The sequence below is a fragment of the Triturus cristatus genome, chromosome 8 (assembly GCF_964204655.1).
Source record: "Triturus cristatus chromosome 8, aTriCri1.1, whole genome shotgun sequence".
In the NCBI taxonomy this organism is placed as follows: domain Eukaryota; kingdom Metazoa; phylum Chordata; class Amphibia; order Caudata; family Salamandridae; genus Triturus; species Triturus cristatus.
The window spans coordinates 332,033,865-332,059,963 of record NC_140591.1 but is presented as its reverse complement, the minus strand read 5'-3'; the positions used below and the strand labels follow the sequence as shown (position 1 = coordinate 332,059,963).

Below are 26,099 nucleotides of genomic sequence, written 5' to 3'. Positions count from 1 at the left end.
CGTGGCATGGTCCGTACCCCCGTGGATTGTGCCCGTTCCCCGCCCCGGCCTTCACGGGCCACCCTTCTGAACTGCACCGAGGCCCCTCATCCTGAGCTGCACGAGGTCGCATACCCCTCGTGGCTCCGCCATCTTGTTGGCACCCACGTGACTCTGTGCACCAGCCAGCGCGACCCCGCCCAACCCGGCCTCGACCCCAGCGAAGCCCCGACATCGAGGCACCACGAACTGGCCAGGGGGTGCCGCAGGAACCATTCATCGCCCCCGGCGGAGGACAGTATCGATGGGACCCCCAACTGTCCTCCCCTCTCGAGGTGTGATCGCCCTGCAACTCCCTTGGGCCTGGCGCCTCTCCTGCTGGGCGTCTGGCCACCTCCACCCGGCCTCTCCGCCCCCACCGGGCGCCTGGGTCCGGACATCAAAGGGCTCCAGACCTATATCTGGGGCAACCCCGCCACAGATCGGCAGTTGTATCCCGGAGTCGAGAGCCCTGCTGATTGAATCGCGGCTGACCCTACGGAGAAGAACTCTTGTCGGAACCATCACGAGCCCTGCTGACTGCGTCGCGGCTCCTTCTTGTGAATACTTTGAAGCCACCTGGAACATCGGAGCCCTGCTGACGCTGTCGCGGCCCAACCTCGCTGAAACCTCCCTCGGAGCCCTGCTGACGACGTCGCGGCTCGAGCTGAGCAGAAACCATCTGGAGAGCCCTGCTGATTGGATCGCGGCTCTCCACGAACTGTACGCCAGAGCCCTGCTGACGCCGTCGCGGCTCGACCCCTCCGAGATCCGGAGGTCCTCCAGCTTGAGGATAAGAACTGGGCCCCAGGTACCCTCGTACCGCACTCCTGCCAAAGACTGTCCCGCTACCCCTACCCTTCCAAAGAGACATTGAGACTTTTGGTGGATCCCTCGATCCCTTCGTGTAAATATTGACCTCGTAACCTTTTTATTGCTGATAAAGAATTGCTTGTCTTGAGACAACCTCCTTGAGTCCGGTGTGGTGGTGTTACTGTGCTAGTACGTGATAGGAGAAGGATCTCTCAGGAGACTTCTCGGCAGCGCTCGGCTACTTCGTACAGTGGGAGGGCCCCCCTTGGTGGTCTCGCCGACTCCTCGGGGTCCGCCTTCCAACATTTGGTGGCCAGCGACGGGATCCGAGCCGAACGCAGTACGTACCAGCCAGTACCCACTAGCTACCCATCCAAACATACAGTAATCATGAGCAGCCAGGAAAACAACGCGACAATGGAGTTCCAGCCCGAACGGCTGGAAGAATATACGCACAAAGAGTTAAAACAGCTCTGCAAAGACAAAGGCATTGCAACCACCGGCCTAGGTACCAAAGAGGACATGCAGAAAGCTCTGAGGACATGGCTGGAGGCCGGGGCAGGCCCCTCCCAGGAAGAAGGTCCCTTGCCCCTGACTGAGACCACATCAACCGCACTGACTCCGGCAACCGGAGGAAGAAAGAGCCTAGAAACCGGCCTCTCCGAAGAAGAAATACGAGAGCGGGAGAAGGTCCGGAACCACGAGCTAGAGCTCGCACGACTGGACGGCGAACTCCAGCTGGCAGAAAAGAAACTGGCCCTAGAGCAGCTACGGCTTCAAGAGGAGATAGAGGAGAAGAGGCGACACCGGGAGTTGGAGGAAAAGAAACTGACCCTTGAGCACGAGCACAGTCTCAAGGAGCTCGAAATCAAGGCCAAGAACGGAGGGACCAACGCCCCCAGTACTAGAGACACTCTACCGCCTGCCGAGACCAAGGTACATATCCCTAAAGAGGTCGTCAAGGAGTACTACAAGAATGACGACATCCAACAATGGTTCAAGGCCTACGAGGTGGCCATGACCTCTCATCGGGTGCCCCGAAAAGACTGGGGCGCGGGCCTGTGGGGGCGGTTCCTGAGTGAGGGTCGAGACACACTGCTCCAGCTGCCGGAGGAGGTGATGACCTCCTACGATCACATGAAGGAGGCTCTGCTCACCCGCTACGGGCTAACCGCAGAAATGTACCGCCAGCGGTTCAGAGACTGCAAGAAAATCCCGGGCACCACCTGGGTGGAATATGTGGACTTTTTCAGTCGGGCCCTAGAAGGGTGGATCAGAGGTAGCAAAGTAACCACCTACGGGCAGCTGGTCGACCTCATCGTGTGGGAACATCTCTCCAACAATTGCTTCGTGGAACTGAGACAGCACCTCCTCGACAGCAAAATGACCGACCCGCGAAAACTTGCCGTCGAGGCCGATCGATGGGTCAACTCCCGGGTCCCCCGGAACTCAATGGGGGAGTACCAGAGGAACCCCACCGGACCCCCCCGCCAACGCGGTGGAGGGGGAGAGCCGAACAGGAACCGAGACCCTCCCGCCGGGGCCCCCAGGAGCCCCCCTCGAGGGCCACCGCAGCAACAACTCTCCCCGAGCCTAGCCCGAAGGGGGGCGCCCCCGGCCAGACCCGGACCACGGCCACCAGTAACGTGCTACGGCTGCCAACAAACCGGACACTATGCCAGCGACCCAGTCTGCCCCCTGAACCGAAGAAACGGGGCCGGCGGGCCTCCGCCCCGACAGCTGGCGGCCGCCGCCCTGGGAGAAGGAGAAGAGGAAGAGGAGACCCTCGACCGAGGGACCACTGAATGGGAGCCGGCAGCCATGTCCCTGGTCTGCCTGGGTAGCCGAGAAATGGTACCCTGCACCCCCATCCCAAGCAACACCCAGAAGTACCGGCAGCAGGTCACGGTCAATGGACAACGGGCCGAAGCCCTTCGTGACACCGGCGCCAGTGTCACCGCTGTCCGCTGCCACCTGGTGACCCCCGAACAGATCCTACCGAATGTGCTGTGTCCCGTCCGGACGGCCGACAACAGCGAAAGCCTGTGCCAGATGGCCCTGGTCCCCTTCGAGTGGGGAGGGGTGACGGGCCTGCTGAAGGTGACGGTACGCGACGACGCCCCCGTCGACTGCCTCCTGGGGAACGACTTGGAGAGTTCCCCCTGGGCTCAAGTAGAGCGACGAGAGCACCTCCGAATGCTGGGACTATCTGACTGGGCCTGTGCCATCACCCGGTCCATGACCGCCAAGGCCCCCCGCTCATCCTCGGCCTCCGGGGCCGCCCAGCCCGAGGGGCTCGCACCACCTCCCGCCAGCAGCGAGGGGGAGGCGGACACCGACCCTGGACCTAGTGAATCCTCCCCCGAAGAGATGGCTTCCCTGTGCGCCCTACCAGAGCTGACACAATGGCGACACGAAGGGGGCCCCACCCGGGAGCAGTTCCAACAAGAGCAGCAGTCCTGCCCCACTCTCGAAGGGGTCCGCCGACAAGCGTCCGCCCAAACCAACGGGGACCAGACCGGCACCCACTGGGTCTACTGGGCCGAGGGCCTGCTATACAGTGAGCAGAAAGTGGCAGAACTCGGGGCCAGCCGAGTGTTGGTGGTCCCCCTCCGCTTCCGGGAGTTCCTGCTCAACCTGGCACATGATGTGCCCCTCGCCGGACACTTGGGGCAAGACAAAACGTACAGCCGTCTGGTGACCCACTTCTACTGGCCCCGGATGCGGAGAGACGTGGACAACCACTGCCGGTCCTGCCAGACCTGCCAAGCCAGCGGGAAGACGGGGGGTCGGGTCAAGGCCCCCCTCCAACCCTTTCCAACCGTCAGCACCCCGTTCGAACGGGTCGGAATCGATATCGTGGGGCCCCTGGACCCCCAGACCGCCCTGGGCCACCGCTTCATCCTGGTCCTCGTGGACCACGCCACCAGGTACCCGGAGGCGGTCCCGCTAAGAACTATAACGGCCCCCGTGGTAGGCCGGGCCTTAATGGGGATCTTCTCCCGAGTGGGATTTCCCCGCGAAGTGGTGAGCGACAGAGGCACGAACTTTATTTCCAGATACATGCGGTCCCTGTGGCAGCAGTGCGGGGTCACATACAAGTTCCCGACCCCCTATCACCCTCAGGGGAATGGACTGGTTGAGCGGTTCAACAGAACATTAAAGGGAATGATCCAGGGCCTAGAAGAGCCCCTCAGGCGGAGATGGGATGTCCTGCTGCCGTGCCTCCTGTTTGCCTATCGGGAGGTCCCGCAGAAGTCCCTGGGGTTCAGCCCGTTTGAACTATTGTACGGACACCCGGTCCGCGGACCGCTCAGCCTGGTCAAAGAGAGCTGGGAGACGAAGCCCCAAGGCGCCCCTCCTGACGTCTACCGATACCTCCTGACCCTCCGAAACCAGACCCGCAAGTTCCGAGCCATGGCCGAAGCCAACCTCGAGGCCAGCCAGGAGGACATGAAGCGGTGGTACGATCGGAACTCCTCTACCATAGAATTCGAGCCAGGTCAGAAGGTATGGGTCATGGCCCCGGTTGAACCCGGCGCCCTCCAGGACAAGTGGACCGGGCCCTTCAAGGTAGTGGAGAAGAAAAGTCCCGTCACCTACCTGGTCGACCTGGAGTCCCCCCGGAACCCCCTCCGGGTCCTACATGCTAACAGGCTAAAACCCCACTTTGCCCGGACCGAACTGAGCCTGCTACTGGCGACCGACGAGGGGGGCGAGGACGACTCCGAGCCCCTGCCCGACCTCTTGCAGTCCAACGTCCATGATGGAACAATCGAGGGTGTCCAACTCGCCTCTTCCCTGACTCCGGAACAGCGCAACGACTGCCAGCAACTGCTGCAGGACTACGCAGCCCTCTTCTCCCTCACCCCGGGGGTGACCCACTGGTGCGTCCACGACGTCGACACCGGGGAGAGCCCCCCCGTGCGACACAGAGCCTACCGGGTACCCGACCGAGTGCGGGCATGCATCCAGGCCGAAGTAACGAAGATGCTGGCCCTGGGGGTCATCGAACCCTCCGACAGCCCGTGGGCCAGCCCTGTCTTCCTGGTGCCAAAGGCCGCAGCTCCCGGCCACCCCCCGGAGTTGCGATTCTGCGTGGACTACCGAGCCCTGAATGCAGTGACCAAGACGGACGCCCACCCTATACCCAGGGCCGACGAACTCATCGACCGCTTAGGGGCCGCTCGCTACTTGAGCACGCTGGACCTCACCGCCGGGTACTGGCAGATCCAGCTCACCCCCGGCGCCCAAGAAAGATCCGCCTTTTCGACCCCGGATGGGCATTACCACTTTCGGGTGATGCCCTTCGGAATGAAGAACGCCCCGGCCACTTTTCAAAGACTGGTGAACAAGGTTTTGGCCGGGCTTGAGGCCTTCAGCGCGGCCTACCTAAATGACATTGCCGTGTACAGCAACCACTGGGCAGAGCACCTTCTTCACATTAAAGCCGTCCTGGCCGCCCTCCAGCGGGCCGGGCTCACAATCAAGGCCAGCAAATGCCAGATCGGCCACGGATCCGTGACCTACCTGGGCCATCAAGTGGGGAGCGGGCAGGTGGCCCCTCTCCAACCGAAAATAGATGCCATCCAGGCCTGGGAACCCCCCACTACCCAGACCGCTGTCCGGGCCTTCCTGGGTCTCACCGGATACTACCGGCGGTTTATCCGGGACTATGGGAGCATTGTTGGCCCCCTCACAGAGCTAACGTCCAAAAAGCAGCCCAAGAAGGTGCACTGGACACCCCGCTGCCAAGCAGCCTTCGACACCCTAAAGACCGCAATGTGTACTGCCCCAGTGCTACAGGCCCCTGACTACAATAAGGAGTTCGTGGTGCAGACGGACGCCTCCGAGTATGGGATCGGGGCCGTCCTGTCCCAGGCCGATGAAAAGGGGCTCGACCGACCAGTGGCCTTCATCAGCCGATGGCTACTGCCCCGGGAGCAACGATGGAGCACCATCGAGCGTGAGGCCTTCGCTGTGGTGTGGGCCCTTAAGAAACTCCGGCCCTACCTCTTCGGTACCCACTTCCGGGTCCAGACCGACCACCGGCCCCTGCGGTGGTTAATGCAAATGCGGGGCGAGAACCCCAAGCTGCTGCGGTGGTCCATCTCGCTACAAGGGATGGACTTTGATGTTGAACACCGGCCCGGCAATGACCACGCCAACGCCGACAGCCTGTCCCGCTTCTTCCGCCTTGACGAGGAGAATCCCCAAGGAGATGGGTGACTCTCCATGCCTTCGGCTGGGGGGACGCCTGTTGGACCCGGCCTCGTGGCATGGTCCGTACCCCCGTGGATTGTGCCCGTTCCCCGCCCCGGCCTTCACGGGCCACCCTTCTGAACTGCACCGAGGCCCCTCATCCTGAGCTGCACGAGGTCGCATACCCCTCGTGGCTCCGCCATCTTGTTGGCACCCACGTGACTCTGTGCACCAGCCAGCGCGACCCCGCTCAACCCGGCCTCGACCCCAGCGAAGCTCCGACATCGAGGCACCACGAACTGGCCAGGGGGTGCCGCAGGAACCATTCATCGCCCCCGGCGGAGGACAGTATCGATGGGACCCCCAACTGTCCTCCCCTCTCGAGGTGTGATCGCCCTGCAACTCCCTTGGGCCTGGCGCCTCTCCTGCTGGGCGTCTGGCCACCTCCACCCGGCCTCTCCGCCCCCACCATGCGCCTGGGTCCGGACATCAAAGGGCTCCAGACCTATATCTGGGGCAACCCCGCCACAGATCGGCAGTTGTATCCCGGAGTCGAGAGCCCTGCTGATTGAATCGCGGCTGACCCTACGGAGAAGAACTCTTGTCGGAACCATCACGAGCCCTGCTGACTGCGTCGCGGCTCCTTCTTGTGAACACTTTGAAGCCACCTGGAACATCGGAGCCCTGCTGACGCTGTCGCAGCCCAACCTCGCTGAAACCTCCCTCGGAGCCCTGCTGACGACGTCGCGGCTTGAGCTGAGCAGAAACCATCTGGAGAGCCCTGCTGATTGGATCGCGGCTCTCCACGAACTGTACGCCAGAGCCCTGCTGACGCCGTCGCGGCTCGACCCCTCCGAGATCCGGAGGTCCTCCAGCTTGAGGATAAGAACTGGGCCCCAGGTACCCTCGTACCGCACTCCTGCCAAAGACTGTCCCGCTACCCCTACCCTTCCAAAGAGACATTGAGACTTTTGGTGGATCCCTCGATCCCTTCGTGTAAATATTGACCTCGTAACCTTTTTATTGCTGATAAAGAATTGCTTGTCTTGAGACAACCTCCTTGAGTCCGGTGTGGTGGTGTTACTGTGCTAGTACGTGATAGGAGAAGGATCTCTCAGGAGACTTCTCGGCAGCGCTCGGCTACTTCGTACAGTGGGAGGGCCCCCCCTTGGTGGTCTCGCCGACTCCTCGGGGTCCGCCTTCCAACACTGTCTTTCAGGGGTGGCATCTTTGGGGAGGCTGGTGGATTTTGATTCACCTGTCCTTCACACAGAAACGCTGTCACCTTTGCTTACAACTGCAGTGGATCCCACATAGAGCCAAGTTTTCTCCACTCCCTTCCATTGCTTTGCGTTTTCTCCCCTGAATGATTTTAGCTCTTTTACTTGTTGAATCTCCATCTGGGATCATCCCCAACTCGAAGAGGAATCAAACATCGGTGCATTAGCGCTGTACAGTGCCATTTGTTTTGTCAACAGCGTAGTGATATAATAAAAGAGAAGATGCCTGAAATTATCTCCTATGAAAGAACATTTTCCCAGTGCTTCCTTTGTGCCATTGGTTGGCACCAGCACTTATTTTTAGGTCTTGGTTACAGTGGAGACTTGTTGTTTCCCCTACATTATTAATATTTACAGTTGAGTTTGATTCTGTTCCTTGCTCATGACTAAATACCTTTGAAATCTCTATTGCGTTCCTACTCTATTTTTGATGACTTTCCTCCCTAGTCTTGTGTTTGTTCCGCCCATTTTGATATTATTGTCTCATTAGACAATGTATCCTTCCATTGCTGGTGTCAGGCCTTGCTTCTTTGCCATGCATGGGAGGGACAATTTCCTCTCCCTTCCCCTTCTCCCCCTGACATCATTCTTTCACCCACCCCACCTGCCACCAATCATCCGCTTGCCTCCCAGACTCATTATTTACTTTATTTTTGTTTTTCACTGCTTGCTGTGCTATCAACAGCTGGCCATCTCAAAATGATTATCTGAACATTCCAAGATGGCCCCCCATTAATTGCCATTGATGCACGGATGGCATATATGAATGGCTTTTATTTTAACAAATGACATTCAAACAGGATTTAATAAAATAAGAAGTCCATTCATAAATGCCAAGCATGGATGCATTTGGCCATCTTTAAAAGTATGTTTGTAAATACAGAACAAAATACATTAAAATCGCCACTGTGGATAAGCATTCATCTGCAACAGCCATCTTTAATGCAGTTTGTTAAATTTAACAAACCTGTACCAAGAGAGCCACTGGGGGTGTGCATGCATTTGAAACATCTTTCTAAGATCAAGGATGCATTGGCAAAGCCACTGGATTTCACGGCATAAACCTATTGGCTGTGTCAATGCTTGTTGGAAAGCAGTGTCTTATGTTGGCTCAGAAGGTCCCAAAATGGAGATATGAAGACTCACAAGATAGGAAAACAGTGACAAAGGGAGATAACAGCGATCAAAAGAAACCTGCAGGAGTTAAATAAAGAGACAAAATGACTAAGGTAGTAGAAGAAGACTACATGAGGTGGATTCAAGACCCAGCAACCTTGGTGTTTGGAAACCCTGACATTTAAGAACGCTGACAGCAGTCCCCTAAGAAAAACTCTGGGCCCGTAAACTTTAAAAAATATATAAATTAAGCACTGCTTTTACATCAGTGATTGAGTTCTTGCACGCAACCATGAGGTTTGCTGATGTATTTTAATTGGGAGGGCATGGCATGAAAGGGGAACTCAGAAAATTGGACTGCTTCATGACAGGCTGCAGTTCCAGTTGTTGGAAGTTTGGGGAAACAAGGGTCAAAGAGACATCAAACAGCAATCATCAGAAAATCATCCTCGAGGAAGTAGGACCATTACAAAGATTTTTTTAAACAGTAGGCCACATGACATTTTGCTGCCCGCACTTTTTGCAATGGGGACACGTTTGATGTTTCTGCAAACTGCTCTAATTTTACCAGTTTTACTAAAGGGTGCCAGGCCATGCCACTCCCTTGGGCATGAGTTTGCCTTTCAACCTTTTCTACTGTGTATGTGTGAGAGTCAAATACGGTAACATTTCCATAAATTAGAAAGATTCACATTCTTTCAAGTTGAAATTTGTTGGAGTAAGATACCAGTCGAATGTAATATTGATGTCTTTCTTGTTTACTAATTGTACTTTTGTTTCTCAGGATTCACAACTTCTCTTGAGGCTTCTGATAAAGAGACTTATTATGCAGCGATTGGAGTTTGCCTTCTGTGTACCATCACCCTAATTGTTTTTATAAGTCACAAATGCAAAAAGGTAAAGGGTTGTTGCTTACGAATGTCTCAGGGTTATCATGGTGCTAACTTACTCCTTTCTGAATTATATCCTTTCTTCATTTCTTCAGAAATACAAGTTTGAAAGCCAAATGCAGATGATCCAGTTTGTTGGTCCATCAGATAATGAGTACATCTACATCGACTTCAGAGTTTTCGAGTATGATGTGAAATGGGAGTTTCCACGGGAAAATCTAGAATTTGGTGGGATATCTGTGATGTCAGTGATATTTGCCGAATTTGCTCTATAAGCCGACACCTGCTCATTAATCCTGTCTTTGTCCGCAGGGAAGGTGCTTGGGTCCGGTGCCTTTGGGAAAGTGATGGAAGCTTCTGCCTACGGTATAACCAAACCAGGGGTGTCAATACAGGTTGCTGTCAAAATGCTGAAAGGTACTGGATAACATGAACTCTTTCTAAATTATAAGTAAGGCTTAAATGTTATGGTATTTAATATGTTTGCCATTCATGTCATTTATTTTTTCTAATTTCATTTGTATTTATTAATATCAGTTTTTTCAGTTTAAAGCTGTTATTAAATAGAAATAAGCTAAATACATGTTGCCATACATGGGAAAAAGAATCAAATATAATGCAATATCTTGCAGAGGTGTAAACATTTAGAAAATTTTAATAATTAGATATTCAGATTTGTACAGACAACTATAATAAGATCAACTCATTTATTACATTTAAACAGGAAAAAGGGGTAAAGTGGAAAAGTATTTAAAAGGGGAAAGAAAATGGAGCGCTTAGCATAGATAAACTTAAAGAATGTGTATACTAATGAAGTGTATACTAACTGAAAGATATTGGTCAATCTACAATAGAACTTAAAAATTTGGTGTTATAGTGTGTAACCTATGTGATTATTTTTATTTAAACTATACAGTGTTATTAGACAAATAAAAATGAGCAACTTCCTCTCTAGAAATCTGTATTTGGTGTATATTCAATTGCACCTTATGAAGATAGGAGGTCAAGGGAGAGGGAAACTATAAACATTGATTTTTAACAGCTAGACCCCTATGAGATATTGGAATTATTTTCATCTTGTGAGTAAAACATACTTACCAAGCAATATGCATCTCGATATTACTCTTCCACTTTCACATCCATAATAATTAGTTCATTGATAAAAATGAAGCTGCAATTAACATATTTTCATATGTATTTAAGTGATTTCGCTCCGATCTGAAAAATGCGCATGACGGAGAACAAATAACGAAATACAGATCCGTTGAAAACAAGAAGAGGACTTTAAACCTTATGGTGCAGAAATCCCAAACCAGTACCGAAGGAAGAAGTGGACCAAAGAAAATAGGTCCCCCAAACTAATGAATAGAAAAGGTCGAATACGTAACCCAATAAACAACGCAAACAACGAAGACAGTAGAACGAAAGCGGGTCAAAATCTGATATATTATCTAGAGAGCCAGGAGCGAGTATAAAACGTTACCCCATTTCAAGGAAAAACACTAATTGTGGTGGGAGACAGAATTATGTGGTCTTGACAAAGATGGTAATATCAGTTTAAGCCATCGAAACGCGTCGACGCTGTGGATAAGCACGATCAAAGGACCAATACAGATAATAATATACTGATTTATCAATGTATATCAAGCTGTATGTTTGAGTTCATTTTTGATGTGCACTTGTAAAGAAGAGTAATTGGACTTTACGTTTTTGTGTCTGTCTCCATATTATGCTGGTCATTATTGTGTTACGTTGCTTAATGTGAATGAGATTGGATTGACATGTACTGTATGATGTTTTTTTAATAACTTGATTTGAAGTATCATTAAATGTTTTGAGATTTTTATTTGTTTACATAATGAGAAATACGGTTTTAAATTAAAAAAAAATAATTTTTCACATGAAATGTTTTTTATGACATAATACTTTATGCCTTTTAAATTGTAGAATCCAAGGAATCCTCTTTTTTTCGGGTTTAAGTGATAAATATACATTCATTTTGATATCCATAGCGTTTTAGGGGCTTAGTATCATATACTAAAATTATATGCTCAACTGAAAATCCCAAAAAGAACAATTGATGGACAGAATGCAGAACAATGTCATACATTCACCCCAGTAGAGAGGTCTGGGCCTAAATCCATCGTTTTTTTGCTCCCCATGCCATTCCAGTTTGAACCCAGCCATATTCATATCAGTCTTGACCCGGCGCCCAATGAGAACAGTACAGCCCGAACTGCCAGGCCAGGTACACCCTGGACTGGAAACAAGCATCCTAGGACCGGTTTCGGGGTTTCATCCCTCATCAGCCAGGATCGCTTGACTCCAGTGGCATGGAGAGCACTGGAAATCCCAAACATCAGTAGCTATAGATGTGCAGATGTATAAGATTCATTACAAATTCTCAGAAGAAAATCTAATCCCTCAATTCTTCTACTTTTAAAACTAAATTCTGGCAGGGAATCATTGTTTCTTTCTATATGTGAGGGTAAAAATCTGTAACAATGAAAAACTGGAACCTTATTCTTAATGAGATTCTTAGTAGAGTGTGTCTTAGTAGTCAGTGGTGCAGAGAAACTTGAGTGGGCCCCCCTGCAAAGTATATGGAGGCAGAGCTCCTCACCCCCACCTCCACCCCTGAAACTAGCCAGGAGCTCTCAGGCGCTCATGCACAGTGCCAGAGGGGTCCACCTGGAGCTCAGAGGCCCCTCCTCACCAAGGGACTGCGGGGGCTAATGTTACACCACTGAGTAGAGTAACATTGAAGCAAAAGAGGAGGTGCCTTTCAGCATCTTGGCTTTGCTCCATCCATTTAATTCTGTTTCCACAAAGACTTGCTGTGCAATAAATCAAGAGGTACCCCTGGGGTATCCTAGAAATGCACATACAAATATGAAACACGCAAAGGTCTGCTAAAGTACACCTTAAGGATCCCCTCGCATCTCCAGATCTGTTTCAGGGCAGATCTTAAGTCTAAGGAATAGGGCTCTACGTGTAAGCTAAGCTAAGACTTCTCCTAGGACACATTACGTATGATGTCTGCAGCGTATGTTTGCAAAGAAAGACCTTATGCCATTGCAAAATTGTTCTAACCTTTGCTGCGCCTAAAAAAGTTCAAAAATAACATCTAGCACTGGCCAACCAAACCAAATATCTTTGCAAAATTACACACTCTCTGACATGATATATAATTTGGCCTTTCCTTTCCCTAAATTAGCTCAATACTAAATCTTATTCACGCTTATGAGCAGTATAGGTTTTTAGCAGCATCTTCTAATATTAAATATGCAGCCATGAGGGCCAGTCCAGACAATTCCATTCCTCATTGTTTCCACCCCTCCCCCGTTTTCCTTTCTGCTGCTGGTGATGTTTTAAAAAAGTTAAAGAGAATTACACCTGTTACCTGTCTTTGTAGCTTTCCATCCTCTTAATATTATGATGACATGCTTACAAATGTTGGTGAGTGATAACTGATCATTTCAAATATTTACAAAAATCAAAGGCATGAATGCAGGACACTTTAGGATACCACATATGAACAATGACTCGGTCTCGGGTCTGTACCACCTAGTGACTCCAACAAGACATTAGCAGCACAACTGCTCTGCTGCTTTAGAGACTAGGGGGGATTTTGTGCCCTTTTTACCCTATGTACTCTTTGCAATCCTAAGTTTTCCTTTTGTCTCTACTTTCAGGTGCCTTCTCTGAATTTTGTTTTATGTTTTCCTGCTTCATCATTAACTTTCTATCACCCCTGTCGTCAAATTAATTAGTTCTCTATTTATACAGATAATTTTGTCTCTCACGGAACCATTATGTGCTTTGAACCTGGAGTCTCAACTGATAAACTCATTGCATGTACTTCATTAATACATTTACGATCGATTAATTCTCTTCTAACGCATTTGCTAAGCTTTATAGTTAGACTAAAGATTCGCACTGTTCCTTTTTCAGACACCGCGGGGGCGTCCGAAAAAGATGCTCTGATGTCTGAGCTAAAAATGATGACTCATATCGGAAACCATGACAACATTGTAAACCTCCTCGGTGCCTGCACTATGTCAGGTAAGGATCCCTCTTTAAACAGATATAAATAGTGGAGGCATTGATTACTCGTGGAGAATAAGGTACTGACCAATCCGAATTCATTTTGGATCTTCTGATTCTAGCAAGATTTCTCTGGGCTCAAATGTTCGGTAATGAGATTTCTGTGCAGTGCATTCTACTCCATAAGTACATAAGTTGAATCCACAAGTGGTGAAGATGAGAGATATTTGGTTTAGTGCATCATCTCTTGCACATTCAGTGCCATCAGTGCTTTCAAACTTTGACTGTTAGAATCTGAAGAGGGTCGTTCACCTCTCTTACCCCCTACTTAAACTCCACTGGCTTCCGATACATGTAAAAGTGACTTGTAATGATGCCCGTATTCTGTATAGAATCTTTCTCAAATTTAGTCAGATTCTTCAGACAGTGAAGTTTTAGAAGTGTGTCCTGCCTATCCACTCAATTCGAGCTCCTGGCTGCTCTTTAAAAATCAAGGTCAAATACAAGCAATGGGTCGATCAGGATTTTTGAGACCAGGATGTCATCCTGGAATTTCGTTCCTCGAGATAGCCACTCTGTCAAAAATCAGTTTCAGTTGAAAAAGAAACTTCAACTTAGTTTTCTGCCTAATGGTTAAGATTCAATATCGGACGATAAGAGCATGATTCTTTTGTCTAGTGTCATATAGAGGTTTTTGTGCTGTTAGAAATAACCAGATAATAATAAAGTTTTGAGGTTCAGGGTAAATCTGCAGTAATGGTGCAATACAATAATTTTGCTAGCCTGTAAGTATTAAGCAATATTTCCACAATTAAGGATTTGTGCACCACAATGGGTAATGGCTGGTGGTAGTCAGGTGTACTGTATATTTTCTATATTTATGTGTTGAACATTTACCATCAACTTTATGCTTGTTTTTATAGTGTTGTTCTGCGTATGTTCTTCATAGTAACAATAACTATTTCAGGACCTGTTTACCTGATTTTTGAATACTGCTGCAATGGTGACCTCCTGAACTACCTGAAAAGCAACAGAGAAACCTTTCATAGGACTTGGACCGAGATCTTTCAGCGACATAATTTCAGCTTTTATCACAATTGTGATGTAAATTCGAACATCCGGTAAGAGTTTTTGTGCAGATCCACATCTATGAGGCTATCAACCAGAAAATACAGCCTTTTGATTAAGGGCAAGGCAGCAAGGGCCAGAGCTAAACACTTGGTCCCCCACCTTTCGCATTGACCTACATTGACATCAGCAAACTTTGTCCATCTACATGGCCATTACAAACACTGCAATTACCTCTGCCTCGATCCGTTGGTCAAATTGGATCACTGATAGAATATCGGAAACACAAATATTGTGTTGACCGAATATTGTGTCAAAAATATTGAAGACCTCAATATCGAGAAGGTAAGTGTAGGCGCAAATTGGTAATTATAGATTTACTATTCTTAACTCCATATCTATGTGCCTTGAGGATATATATATATATATGCTTACCTAGAGAAACTTCCCTTCACTATATTTTTCCTCACGATATTCTGTCCCACAATATTTTTGTTTCTGATAATCAGTCTAAATACCACTTAAATTGCCGGAATAAGGAGTTGGAATGGTAAATCTTTCAGATCGAGGTCATGTTTATACATATTCCAAATGTCCTTCAACAGCCTCCAAGGAAAACAGTGCTCTGTGCAAAAAAGATCATGAATCCATGTAGCAAAGCCGCAGCAGCAGTGTCTGAGGATTGCCTAGCAAGGATGCTGTGACGCTCAAGAAAAGATATATCTAAGAACGTAAGATGGAGAGTGCCAACTCTAAACATGTGAGTTTAGCAACTGCTGGGGAATGGTTTTTATCATCCAGATGGTGTAATGCATTCTCCCCACATGTGAAGCATCCCACCGGACAGCACTTCCACTCTGTGGAGACCCATCGACTTTCCTCGTCAGAGTTTTTTAAATTATTTATTTTTATTTAGTGCATTTTTATAAAGCACGGACATTACCCAAAGGTGTCAGAGCGCTGTACAATAGAGCTAGTTACGTTACAAGAGAAAAGTGGTACAGAATATAACATTACACAGACTAAAAATGAAGGGTACACAAACGCAAAGTCCAACACAGCACACAGGGGTGAGGAATGTACAGGAAAAAATACACATTTACAGCGAAGAGCGAACTTCCAAGAGGGGCCTGAGAATAAAGGGTGCACAAACACAAAATCCAACACAGCACGCAGGGGTGAGGGATGCACAGGAAAAAATAAAAATTTACAATGAAGAGCGAACTTCCAAAGAGGGGCCGGAGTATGAAAGTATTAGTTCTGAAAGTGTCTTTCAAGGAGTTGGGCTCGCCGTTAGTGCTTTGGAATATTACACTGCCGCTCCAAATTAGCCATACGCAGTAAGCCGTACCTCTTACCTTTACACGCTGCCGGACACTCACGCCTTGAGGGCTGGTCGTCCACACTCATTCAAAGAGTAGGAGGACTCACCTCTGCTCTGGGTATCAGCTGTGCAAGACTCAAAGAGCAGCTACCCAGTGCAGGTGTAGTTCCTCTCCTTCAAAGGTGTCTCTCAAGACCGCAAGGAGGCAGGAGAAGAATAAGGAGACGAGGAAGTGGCACCCTTTGCCTCAATCCTGTGTAAACTCAGGAAAGTCAGCGGGTTGAAGGGAGGAAACACAAGACAGTCATGACAAGATCGGGACTAGGCAGAAGGTGAAGAGAGAGTGTTAGTGTACCTGTCTCTCTTCTGCTTCCCTTGGGTCTGTACAGAGTTACACCTGTGATAAGGTGGAAGAGGAAATGACCGCAGCAGCAGACGTTCCCCACCTTTCCTCCAGTTTGAGAGACCAAGAGGTAATGGTATAGCATTTATGCTGCACAAAGTGAAAACCCAAGTTTTCACGGGATCTTGACACTAGCTACTAAAACCCTTTCTGTGTGTAAATGCTTCATAAGAAAGCCATATATATTTTCCTACTCACTGCTTATAGAAATACTTAATTTAATATTAATGTTTTTTCTCTGGACCTGCAAGGAATGCTAGAAGAGGAAAGTCACTGAAAAATGACACATACATGGCAGTGAGCAGAACAGATGAAGCTGCTGATGAACGGATAAAACATGACTTGGATTTCATTCCAGGGATGGATGAAAGTATGTATTACTCCGAGGAAGGTAAGCTACTTCACATGATTGAAAGAAAAAACAATTCTTTTATACATTTCAGTGGGAATGACTATTGGTTATTGGTTTCAAGCTAATTAAATGAACTGTCCAAACAGTGATGATAAAACAAGCAGATAATGAATTTGTGGGGGCCCAAAATATATTAAACTTTTAAAAACATCTCTGCATTCGCGATGGATGTGCACTCAAAACATAGGTGAGCACTGAAAATATAGGTGATATATTGTTTTCAAGTACTTTATCTGAAAAGTACGATTTTGCTCCTTGTCTGGGGTTTGAAAAATAAATGTAACCCGATGCACAAAAACCATTTTTTGGCAAAGAGTAAAATAGTTATGTTTTTATTTACCAAGTATTTTTCATGAGGCCAAACACTGTGCATATCTGGGTGTTTGTAAAACACAGAAGCTAGGACAAAGCTCTGTAGGGTACGCTTAGTATAGGGAGACCCTGGTGCACTCCATTTCAATAGTGTAGCTGAGTCCAGAGCATTATGAGAAGTAAGTATCAGCAGAACAATAATGGTGCAGATCAGTCGAAGGCTGATGGAAGAGGTGTATTAGAATGAATACAACTTAATTAGAAAATCTTTTAAATGTAATCCATTCAAAAATACCATCTAGGTCCTACTTATTATGTGTCTTTTCTATTTTAAACTATTACTATTTCAATGTTTACCACCTAGACCAGTGAAAGGTACTACAGAGACTCATAATGTATTGTGTTTTTGTAAGTGAGTTCCTGGTGTCAACGAGGAACACATTATCAATGAATTTTCTGTGTAGAGAAGAATCAAACGATAAATTAAATGTTTTATATCTTGACCTGTAGCTAATAAAGAAAATAAACTAAGAAAAAATTAGACATGCAGATATGCACAGATTGCCAAACTCTTCTAGGCAATGTTGCAAATGTTTCCTAGTGATTTGAACTTAACATCTGAGCAAACAATAGGTTTCTCGTGCGTTCTCCATTGGCAGTGCACTGGTTTTGAGAGTCCCTACAACTCCTACTATAGACTACTGCATCATGCACGTCTCTGTTGTCTAGATATGACAAAATTAAGTATTCACGCTTAGGTCAGAATAATCATTTTGATTTGACATCTTTGGGGCATTGTATCAATAGAAAAGAAGTATACACTGCTAGATTTTCTTATTTATTCCTCATATGTGTTTTTCCTTGTTCTAGCTGACTTTTGCCAAATGAAAGTTGAATGAAAGCATTGGTTTTATATCATCAGTATTAATGTATTAATTCTTTTATTGTTCCTCTCACTTATTTGTTGTTTTCTTATACTAGTGTTTCTCTTATGGTAGATTCAATAAAATGTAGTTTATTAGTCACAACTCCAGGATTCTGTGGTGATATTGACCACACTTGTATTACAGGTGAGGTGTTTCTGGCTGTGACCATTATCTCCAGATAGGACATGTGCACATCTCTCATGGTGTGTATTTACCTTGTAAAGATTGCCAGTGTGTATGTTGAGAATTGGTCAATAATCATTCATAAATATAGGGTAAATATTCCAATGAATCTTTACGATAGGACTGGAAAAGTATTGAGGTTGCCCTAAAATTACACACATGATCTTTCAGTCAAACAATCTCAGTGAAAACAGTTTGAAGTGAAAGCTGTATATTGGTCATAGTCGAAAATATATGCCCTGGAAGGCGGAGCTTGGGCCTGGCCAAGATGTCAGCTCCCTGTTAGAGCTCCATGTAGGAGCTGGCCTTGTACCCCCTGTCCACCCGCTCAGAGGGCTTGTTGCTGCTGCCTATGCACAGGGGAAATGTGCCTTCAGCACTGCTGCCCTCGGGAACCAGCTTCCTTTTCCAAATATCGTGCTGCGGCTGTTGCGTGGGACCATGACCAAATGCTAGGCACAGTGCCTGGCTGCTCATGTCAACTAGCTGGGTCTGGTGGCTCAGTGGACTAAAGCAGCTACTGCAGGGGCCTGTGTTCAACCTCATGGTCGCAGGTTCAAATTCCGGTGGGTCCACTCAGCCTTTCATCCATCTGAGGTCGATAAAATGAGTACCATTGAGATGGGTAACAATAAACATCTGTTATTCAGCGCCAGGACACCTACGGGTAATCGCACGCTTTACAAATACACCTGTAACTGATGGGACCCGATTCACCAAAAAAACCCCGGGCCCTCTTCAACACCACCTAGTGGCCAGTTGTCCATCTCACCCATTTTCCTCAGAGCTGGACAGAGCAGAATAGACACACCAAACAGTGAAGCCGTCTGGGGACTCCTTTAAGTAACCATACTTGGCTCAGCCTACATGTTGCTAAGGTACTGCTGGGGCCTGACAGGGGAGACGGATAGCCACAGGTGAGTGCCTCTGAAGGACAAACACCCTCCACATCCTTCCCCAGCTCTGACAAGCCATCCACAAGGCTCCTGGATTTTGATAACTGAGGGAAGGCGCCCACTGGGAACATTGCTTGTTGACCTCATAATGTAGAGAGCCTCATCTGGTCCCCTTCCCGCTGGATGATATCAACCTTTGAGGAGACGGTTCAGGGGGATATGAGCATCTCCTGTTGCCCTGATTTATTGACTTGCATTGTTTCCTATCTGGACTCTGGAGCACATCGCGGAGGGGTCCGTTGCTTCCGACAACAATTGACAGTGCACAGCCTTATCCGGGAGCCAATTTTGCCTGCAGCACACAGCAGCTTACTGGCTGGACTCAGAACCTGGAGGGAGTCTCCTGCAGGTCCTTTTTGATGCCGTTTTGATCCATGCTCCCTTTGTCTCTCTCAAGGGAAATATCGCTTAAGGCGCCCCATCTGTTTCCTATCTGTCCTTGCTTCGGTTTGGGGTGTGGTCCCAGGGCTGCATTGATAATGGGCAGGGTCTTAGCTAGTACGTAGGCCCATTATGTCTTCTTAGAAGCAGCCAGGCCCTCAGTTCTTTTTCTCTGAGGCTGTATGATGCTCCCAACCTGCCTCAAAACCCACCTCCATGGCCTCCTCTGACACCAGCATGGACGCCTTCCTCAAGAAGATCACGACCATTGATACCACCCTCTCCACAATCTACGCAAAGATGACAGACCTTATATCGGAGGTGAAATCCTTGCGACAAGAGATGTCTGCAATACATTCATGGTCGGGCAAGGCAGATCATAGACTGGACGAGGTAGAATCTCACTACACTCACCCACTGGATTGGGGGCAAGACATCAAATCCCTCCATGTAAAGTGGCAAACCTGGAGGGTAGAGCATAGAGAGACAACTTCCAGGTGTACAGGGATTCAGAAGGGGCAGAATATGCTGACAGGCTGGGCTACATAACTACACTGTTCCTACCCACTTAGCCAGTCACCTCTGCTGTTGGGTGGGTATTTGAACAATTCTGGACAGGACTGAATGTAGTGATGTTCATAATCAAAATGACCGGGCACTGCTCTGTGATCTTGCAGATGATCATGCGTTGGTGGGTGTTTGGTGTTTACTCCACCAGAGCGACAAAGAATACACTTTCTTCTCTTGGCCCCATGGCACTTAATGTCACATAGACTATTACTTGCTTTTGGTCACCAAAATAAACCAGAGGGAATCCCAACTGGCCATTCTAACAATCTGCTGCATTATGGGGAGCCTCTTAATACAACCCTATTGATATTGTGAATCAATGTTTTTCATAATACACCTCCATCTAGTTGTTAGACCCAGGGGCCACACCCAATCAGGTGAGTGCCTTTCTGGTTCCTTTACGTCTCCCAGTGTTATCAGAAAGGGGGCAAACGGCTTCTTCAGAGAAGTTTATCGATGAAGAGTTGGCTGATTCTAAATCTGCCCTCCCAACGTGCAAGTCCCCCAGGGTAGAAGATGGGTTCCCAGGAGACTAATACAAGGAGGTGAAGGATACCATTACGCAGCTCACCTGCAACATGCGGCCTGATGGATGGCAGAGGAAGTCAACTAGGAAAGATGCTTACTGGCAGGAAGAGCAGATGCGATAACACTGCAGATTACACTGATGCAGGGCAAGGGAGTGGAGGGAACTCTCCCATATGTAGTGAGACATACAGTGAACATCTGGCAGCGATTTGTTGAACGGATTTTAGGGAAAGCACCATTCCATAGGAAGCTGCTAATTTGGGTACTGGCCCCCTTCCGAGAGATGGGAATACACATGTCTTTTCAGACATGGAGGGATGGCGGCTGAGAGGTCCTTGCTGACCTTTTTCCAAATGAGACCTTCATCTCCTACGAGCAGGCCAACAAGAGCTTTAGCCTGGGGCAGGGGCATTACTTACACTACAGCGGCATCCAGGAGGTAGTCAAAACTACATGGCCACAATACCCAGACATTCTCCAACAAACACTAGATATCCTACTCACATGCGGCACTGGTCGTTGAATGGTCTTCCTCCTATAAAAAGCCATGAAGCAAGACTCCACGCCTCCGACACCGCCGTCAAGGGCAGCCTGGAAGAGAGATCTCAGCACTGTTTCATGCAATGCTAGATTTAAATTAACGCACTATAACTTCTTACACCGCACTTACCTGTCACCGGTATAGCTAAACCACATCTCACACAAAAAAGGTAGCAGATGCCTGAGGTGCGCCGCGGAAAATGCAGACTTTATTCACCTGGCATGGAAATGCCCGGTGGTGAGTTAGTTCTGGACGGGAGTAGCTCAGAAGATAAGAGAGGTTACTGGCCTGCTGTTACAGAACGAACCATTGCAATGTCTCTTAGCCCAATGATGTAAGCCCAAAAAACAAAAACTACCCTGCAAATTGTTGCAACTAATGTTAGTTCTAGCCAGACGCATGGTGGCCATAACTTGGATGGTGCAGAGAGGTCTAGATGTGCCGATTTGGCTCAAAGATGTTCGTGAGTGGGCATTAGCGGAAGAATCACATGTAAAGCTCACACGTAGAGATGATAAATTACAAGCAGACTTGACAGAATGGCGGGAATTATGCAACACTGGGCTAATGATGAGGAGAGAGTCCGATAACAATGCCTCAGCCGGTGGGGAGGGCGGGACGGATGAGGAAGACCAATTTGAAAGGGAAAACTAGGGTGAATAAATGCTCTAAGTGTGTGTGAAGCTTAAATGACCTACCCCTTGATCCGTTCCTTACTGTATTGTATATTAGGCTCATTGAGTACCCCTACTGTCCTTCTTGTACCTCTAATGCAGCAACCTAAGACACAACATGGAAGATAATGAACTGTATGCTGTCTTGTTGATGTTTTGTTCTTATTGCAAAACGTAAATAACATTTAAAAAAAAGAAAAGAAAAAAAAAGGTGGCGAAGGACCTCCTTGTGCCCCTGTTGACTCGGGCTTTCCAGGAAGCAGAAGCCCAGGGCTCTCTGGGGCTTTTGTTAACAAGACCACTTGTAAAGAAGAAGTCAACGAAGCTAGTAAGTGCTTATCTTGTTTATTAGCTGCAGCCTCCTCATACCATGACTGTACAACACAGAAATGGTCATGCACGCAGCCAGACTGTGGGAGAATCAAAGAAAGGTGACAACGGTGGGGGGGGGAGGAAAGAAGCAAGGGAAGGCAATATTATGAAGGAGAGCTCATAACACATCTCCCTCCTATTAAAACAAGACAATTCGAGCAGGATTACAAAGGCGTTGAACTCCGAAATATACAACAAAAACATAAGACATATAATCACAAATTAACAAGAGAACATAAGACACATACCTAGTGAGATAACAATGAGCATAAATTCGGCCATCGTCTATCTTACCACATGCTATTAGTCAACATAACACAATTAAGCAATAAGCAAAACCCCTAAGGAACATGTCCCCAGCCCCCAGCCCCGAGGGCTTTGACTCCCAGGAATAATAGTTATGACACTGGGGAAATTACAGCAGAGGTATGCAAACAGTATGCAGGTTAATGTAGAACATTTTCACTGTGCCACCCTGGAGTCTTGTGAGGTCTAGAGCTCCTGCAATCACCGCAGTCCCCGTGGTCACCACACGACCTGGAGACACTCATAGAACCTCCCTCCATTTCTTCCTTCACCAAGGAAGAAGGACACCTAGTCAATCTATCCATTCCCCAGGAATGTCCGTCTTCCAAAGTAACCACATTCCTACCCACCTTAATCACTTTCACGGGTTTGGAAAACTTGCTCCCCCCATTCTGACAGGAAACAGGTAATTTGACGAGAACTGTGACACCCACCATCTACCACAGCTTCATGACCCCTTGCTTGGCATCATATCTCCTTTTGTATATATCTTGGTGAAGTTCCCAGAGCCGAATCATCTTGTCCCTTTCCACCCACATGGGCTCTCCTCCACCCAACCAATTAGGTGACAATTTTGCTCCCGGTAACCTCCCTTTCAAGGCCAGGAACAGAGATATGTTGGTAATCAAATTGGGTGTGGTGTGATAAGACCACAACATGCGTTGTAGCGCACAATCAGCAGGGATACCAGACATCAGAGACAGTTGCAAAGACTTCTTGATCATCTGACTAACCCTTTCAACCAATCCGTCAGCCTTGGGGCAGTATAAGACTGTCTTGAAATGGCAAATGGACTAATTCTTCAGGAACTCACACATCTCATCAGAGGTGAACTGTACCCCATTGTCAGTGATGAGGGTGCTGGGAACCCCTTCCAACATGAATGCCTCCATGAGGAAATTAATAAGGGTCTTCGTGGTAATACTATTCACCACCTTCGACCTATCCAGTGAGAGTGATAATCCACCAAAACTAGCATGAATTTTCCTTCTCACATGGATACTTTGAGAGGCCCAATTATGTCCAATCCAAGCTTATTCCATGGTTCAGAGGGAACAACAACAGGAGACAGAGGCACTTTCTGAGTGGAGCGTGATTTATCACTGAGTGCACATGACAAAGCAATCTCTGATGTCTCTTCCACCATGGAATCCATTCTAGGGAACCAATAGGTGGCCCTGACCCTAGACTTAGTCATGCTTCTGCCCAAATGCCCCTCATGGGCAATAGCAGCAATTCTACTCCATAAGTTCTCCGGGGGAACTAATCTGTCACCTCTCATGACCTCATTATCAAGCATGCTTAACTCATGTTGCACAACCCAATAATCCTTGAGACCATCACTTAAAGTACCAGGTTTAACTGGCCACCCATGAATGATTCTATCTTTGACTTGTTTCAAGATTCCATCTTCCTCCATTGCCAACTACCATTCTTCTCCACAATGCCTGGGACTTCTACTAAAGCTACAACCTCCCTTCCCTAAAACTGGCACCAACTTTTTCATTACAAGGTAAGCGTGAGAGAGAATCCACTGCCCAATTCCTATTGCCAGGCACATATTTCATGGTAAAATTGAAGCCTTCAAGGTTTAGTAACCATCTGGCAACTCTAGGAGTTGTGGTGACTCTTCCCTTGATTGAAAACATGAACATCAAAGGCTTGTGGTCTGTGTGCACCTTGAAAGGAAGTCCCCACAAAATGTTTTAAAATGTTCAATGGCCCCAGCACAAGCCAAGGCTTCCCTCTCAACTGTTGAGTAGTTGCCTTCCGCTTCTCTCAATGCCCTATATGCGAAAGCCACAATCACTTCCTTGCCCTCCACAATTTGTGACAATGCCGCCCCAACACCTATTCCACTGATATGCGTGGTCAAAAGAGTTTTGCGTTGAGTATCAAAACAGCCTAAAGAAGGGACTTTAGTTATAGCATCCTTAATAGTTTCAAACGAGCATTGACAACCCTGCTCCCAGAGAAAAGGGACTCCTTTTTAAAATAAATTCCTTAGGGGAGCGGTCACATCCGCAACTTTCTTGACATATTTGGACATGTACTCTGTCAAGCCTAAAAAAAGAATCTCAACTCATCCTTATTCTGAGGAGAGGGTACTTCTTTCACCACTTTGAGCAGATCTATTTTGGGTTTAAACCATGTTTAGAAATTGTATGCCCAAGTAGTCTACTGAATCAACTTAGATCCTACATTTCTCCTTACTTACAGTGAACCCAGCTTCTCTTAGTGCCTTTAACACCACTCTTAAAGTAGTAGCATGTTGTTGTTCAGATGATCCATGAATCAAAATGTCATCCTGAAAGCAAAGGACATTTTCAATTTTCCCCAAAATGCTTTGCATCACTCGCTGGAAAACCGCCGCCGCAGATGCCAGACCAAACGGCATGCAAGGGAATCTGTACGCCCCAAACGGAGTGATAAAGGAAGTGAGAGATCTAGATTCTGGGTGAAGTTCTATTTGGGGGTAGTCGGAGGATAGATCAATAACACTAACTTTCTCCGCCTTACCAATCAAGCTGATCATTTCATTGATGCGAGGGAGTGGAAACCTGTCTACCCAAATGTTTGTGTTGAGATCTCTCAGGTCCACACAGAGACACGATCCCTTTCCTCCCGATTTCTGAGCTACTGAAATTGGAGCAAGCCATAAGGAGCTTTCAATAGTCTCAATGATGCCTTGCGAAGCCAATCTGTCTAATTCTTCTCTCAATGGTTCTCGCATGAGGTAAGGGATTGGGCAAACTTTGTGAATGACCGGTATGATATTATCGTTCACCTTAATTCTATTATGCTGAAAACCTTTTAAGTGACCAAGTTCTTCACTGAACACCTCAGGAAAATGATAACAAATAGCTTTAAGGTCCCTACTACCTTTTTTGACTGCAAACACAGGCTCTTTTTTGTTGGGGTACAATCTAATACCCAACTCTTTTTTAACCCTGGGCGGAGCTGGCGAAGGTCCATGGAGTTGGGAACAAACTTCGTGGAACTCCACTCCGCCACCCGCCTCCACCCCCCTATTAAGAATTAAAGAAAAATACATTAAAGGTAAAAGAAAAAAGACTTACCTTGACTGCGGCGTCCCCGGGCTGCCGTCCTCCTCTTCCTCGCCGTCTCAGGGTGATCTGCGCATGCAGAACGTGCAAATCTCTGCACACTCCGTGGGCGGACCTCTCCGCCCACGCCTACTCTTTTTGCTGAGCCCACCCAAACAAGCAGGATCCTTTCTTAGTTAGATAAACTTTTCCAAGCATAGAACGATCTTTAAACTTAATTTCCCTAGATAACATGACTTCCAGAGGAATGGGATCCTTGTTGTAACCCCCTGGTTCTATATCAGGTAACAACAACGTATATCTTTTACCATGAAATTTGCTCGTGAAAATGTCATAATCAATTAAGGTATAATGAGAGCAAGAGTCCACGAATACATTGAATTCAACCCCATCAAGAGAGATGTTACATTTAGGATAATCACTGCCTTTGCTCAAAGAGCGCTCATTCTTTTGGATCACATACATGTTGACTCCTTCAGAAACCTCGTCAATAGTATGAACATTTTTCTTTTCCACATTTAAATTTTTGCAAAATCGGGTAAATTGGCCCCTCTTGTTGCACTTCCTACATACTAAAGTCCGTGCTGGACAACCAGGGTTGTTAACCAGATGATTACAGTTCCCACAACGGAAACACTTGAGACTTTCCTCCTTTCTATCCTCAGAAAATCAGGAAGATCTCCTCCTTTCTTATTAGAACCATATTCCT

General features: G+C 47.5%; 1 protein-coding gene across 3 annotated transcripts in view; it reads left to right on the top strand.

The window, feature by feature from the left end:
• The window catches only part of FLT3 (fms related receptor tyrosine kinase 3), a 581,742-nt gene that overhangs the window by 491,606 nt on the left and 64,037 nt on the right, over window positions 1-26,099 (top strand). For all 3 annotated transcript variants that reach the window (XM_085621634.1, XM_085621633.1, XM_085621635.1), the window contains 6 exons: window positions 9,214-9,326; window positions 9,415-9,547; window positions 9,632-9,736; window positions 13,274-13,384; window positions 14,334-14,487; window positions 16,413-16,552. In XM_085621634.1, coding sequence (XP_085477760.1) covers window positions 9,214-9,326; window positions 9,415-9,547; window positions 9,632-9,736; window positions 13,274-13,384; window positions 14,334-14,487; window positions 16,413-16,552 — 756 coding nt within the window. The remainder of the gene's footprint in view (window positions 1-9,213; window positions 9,327-9,414; window positions 9,548-9,631; window positions 9,737-13,273; window positions 13,385-14,333; window positions 14,488-16,412; window positions 16,553-26,099) is intronic.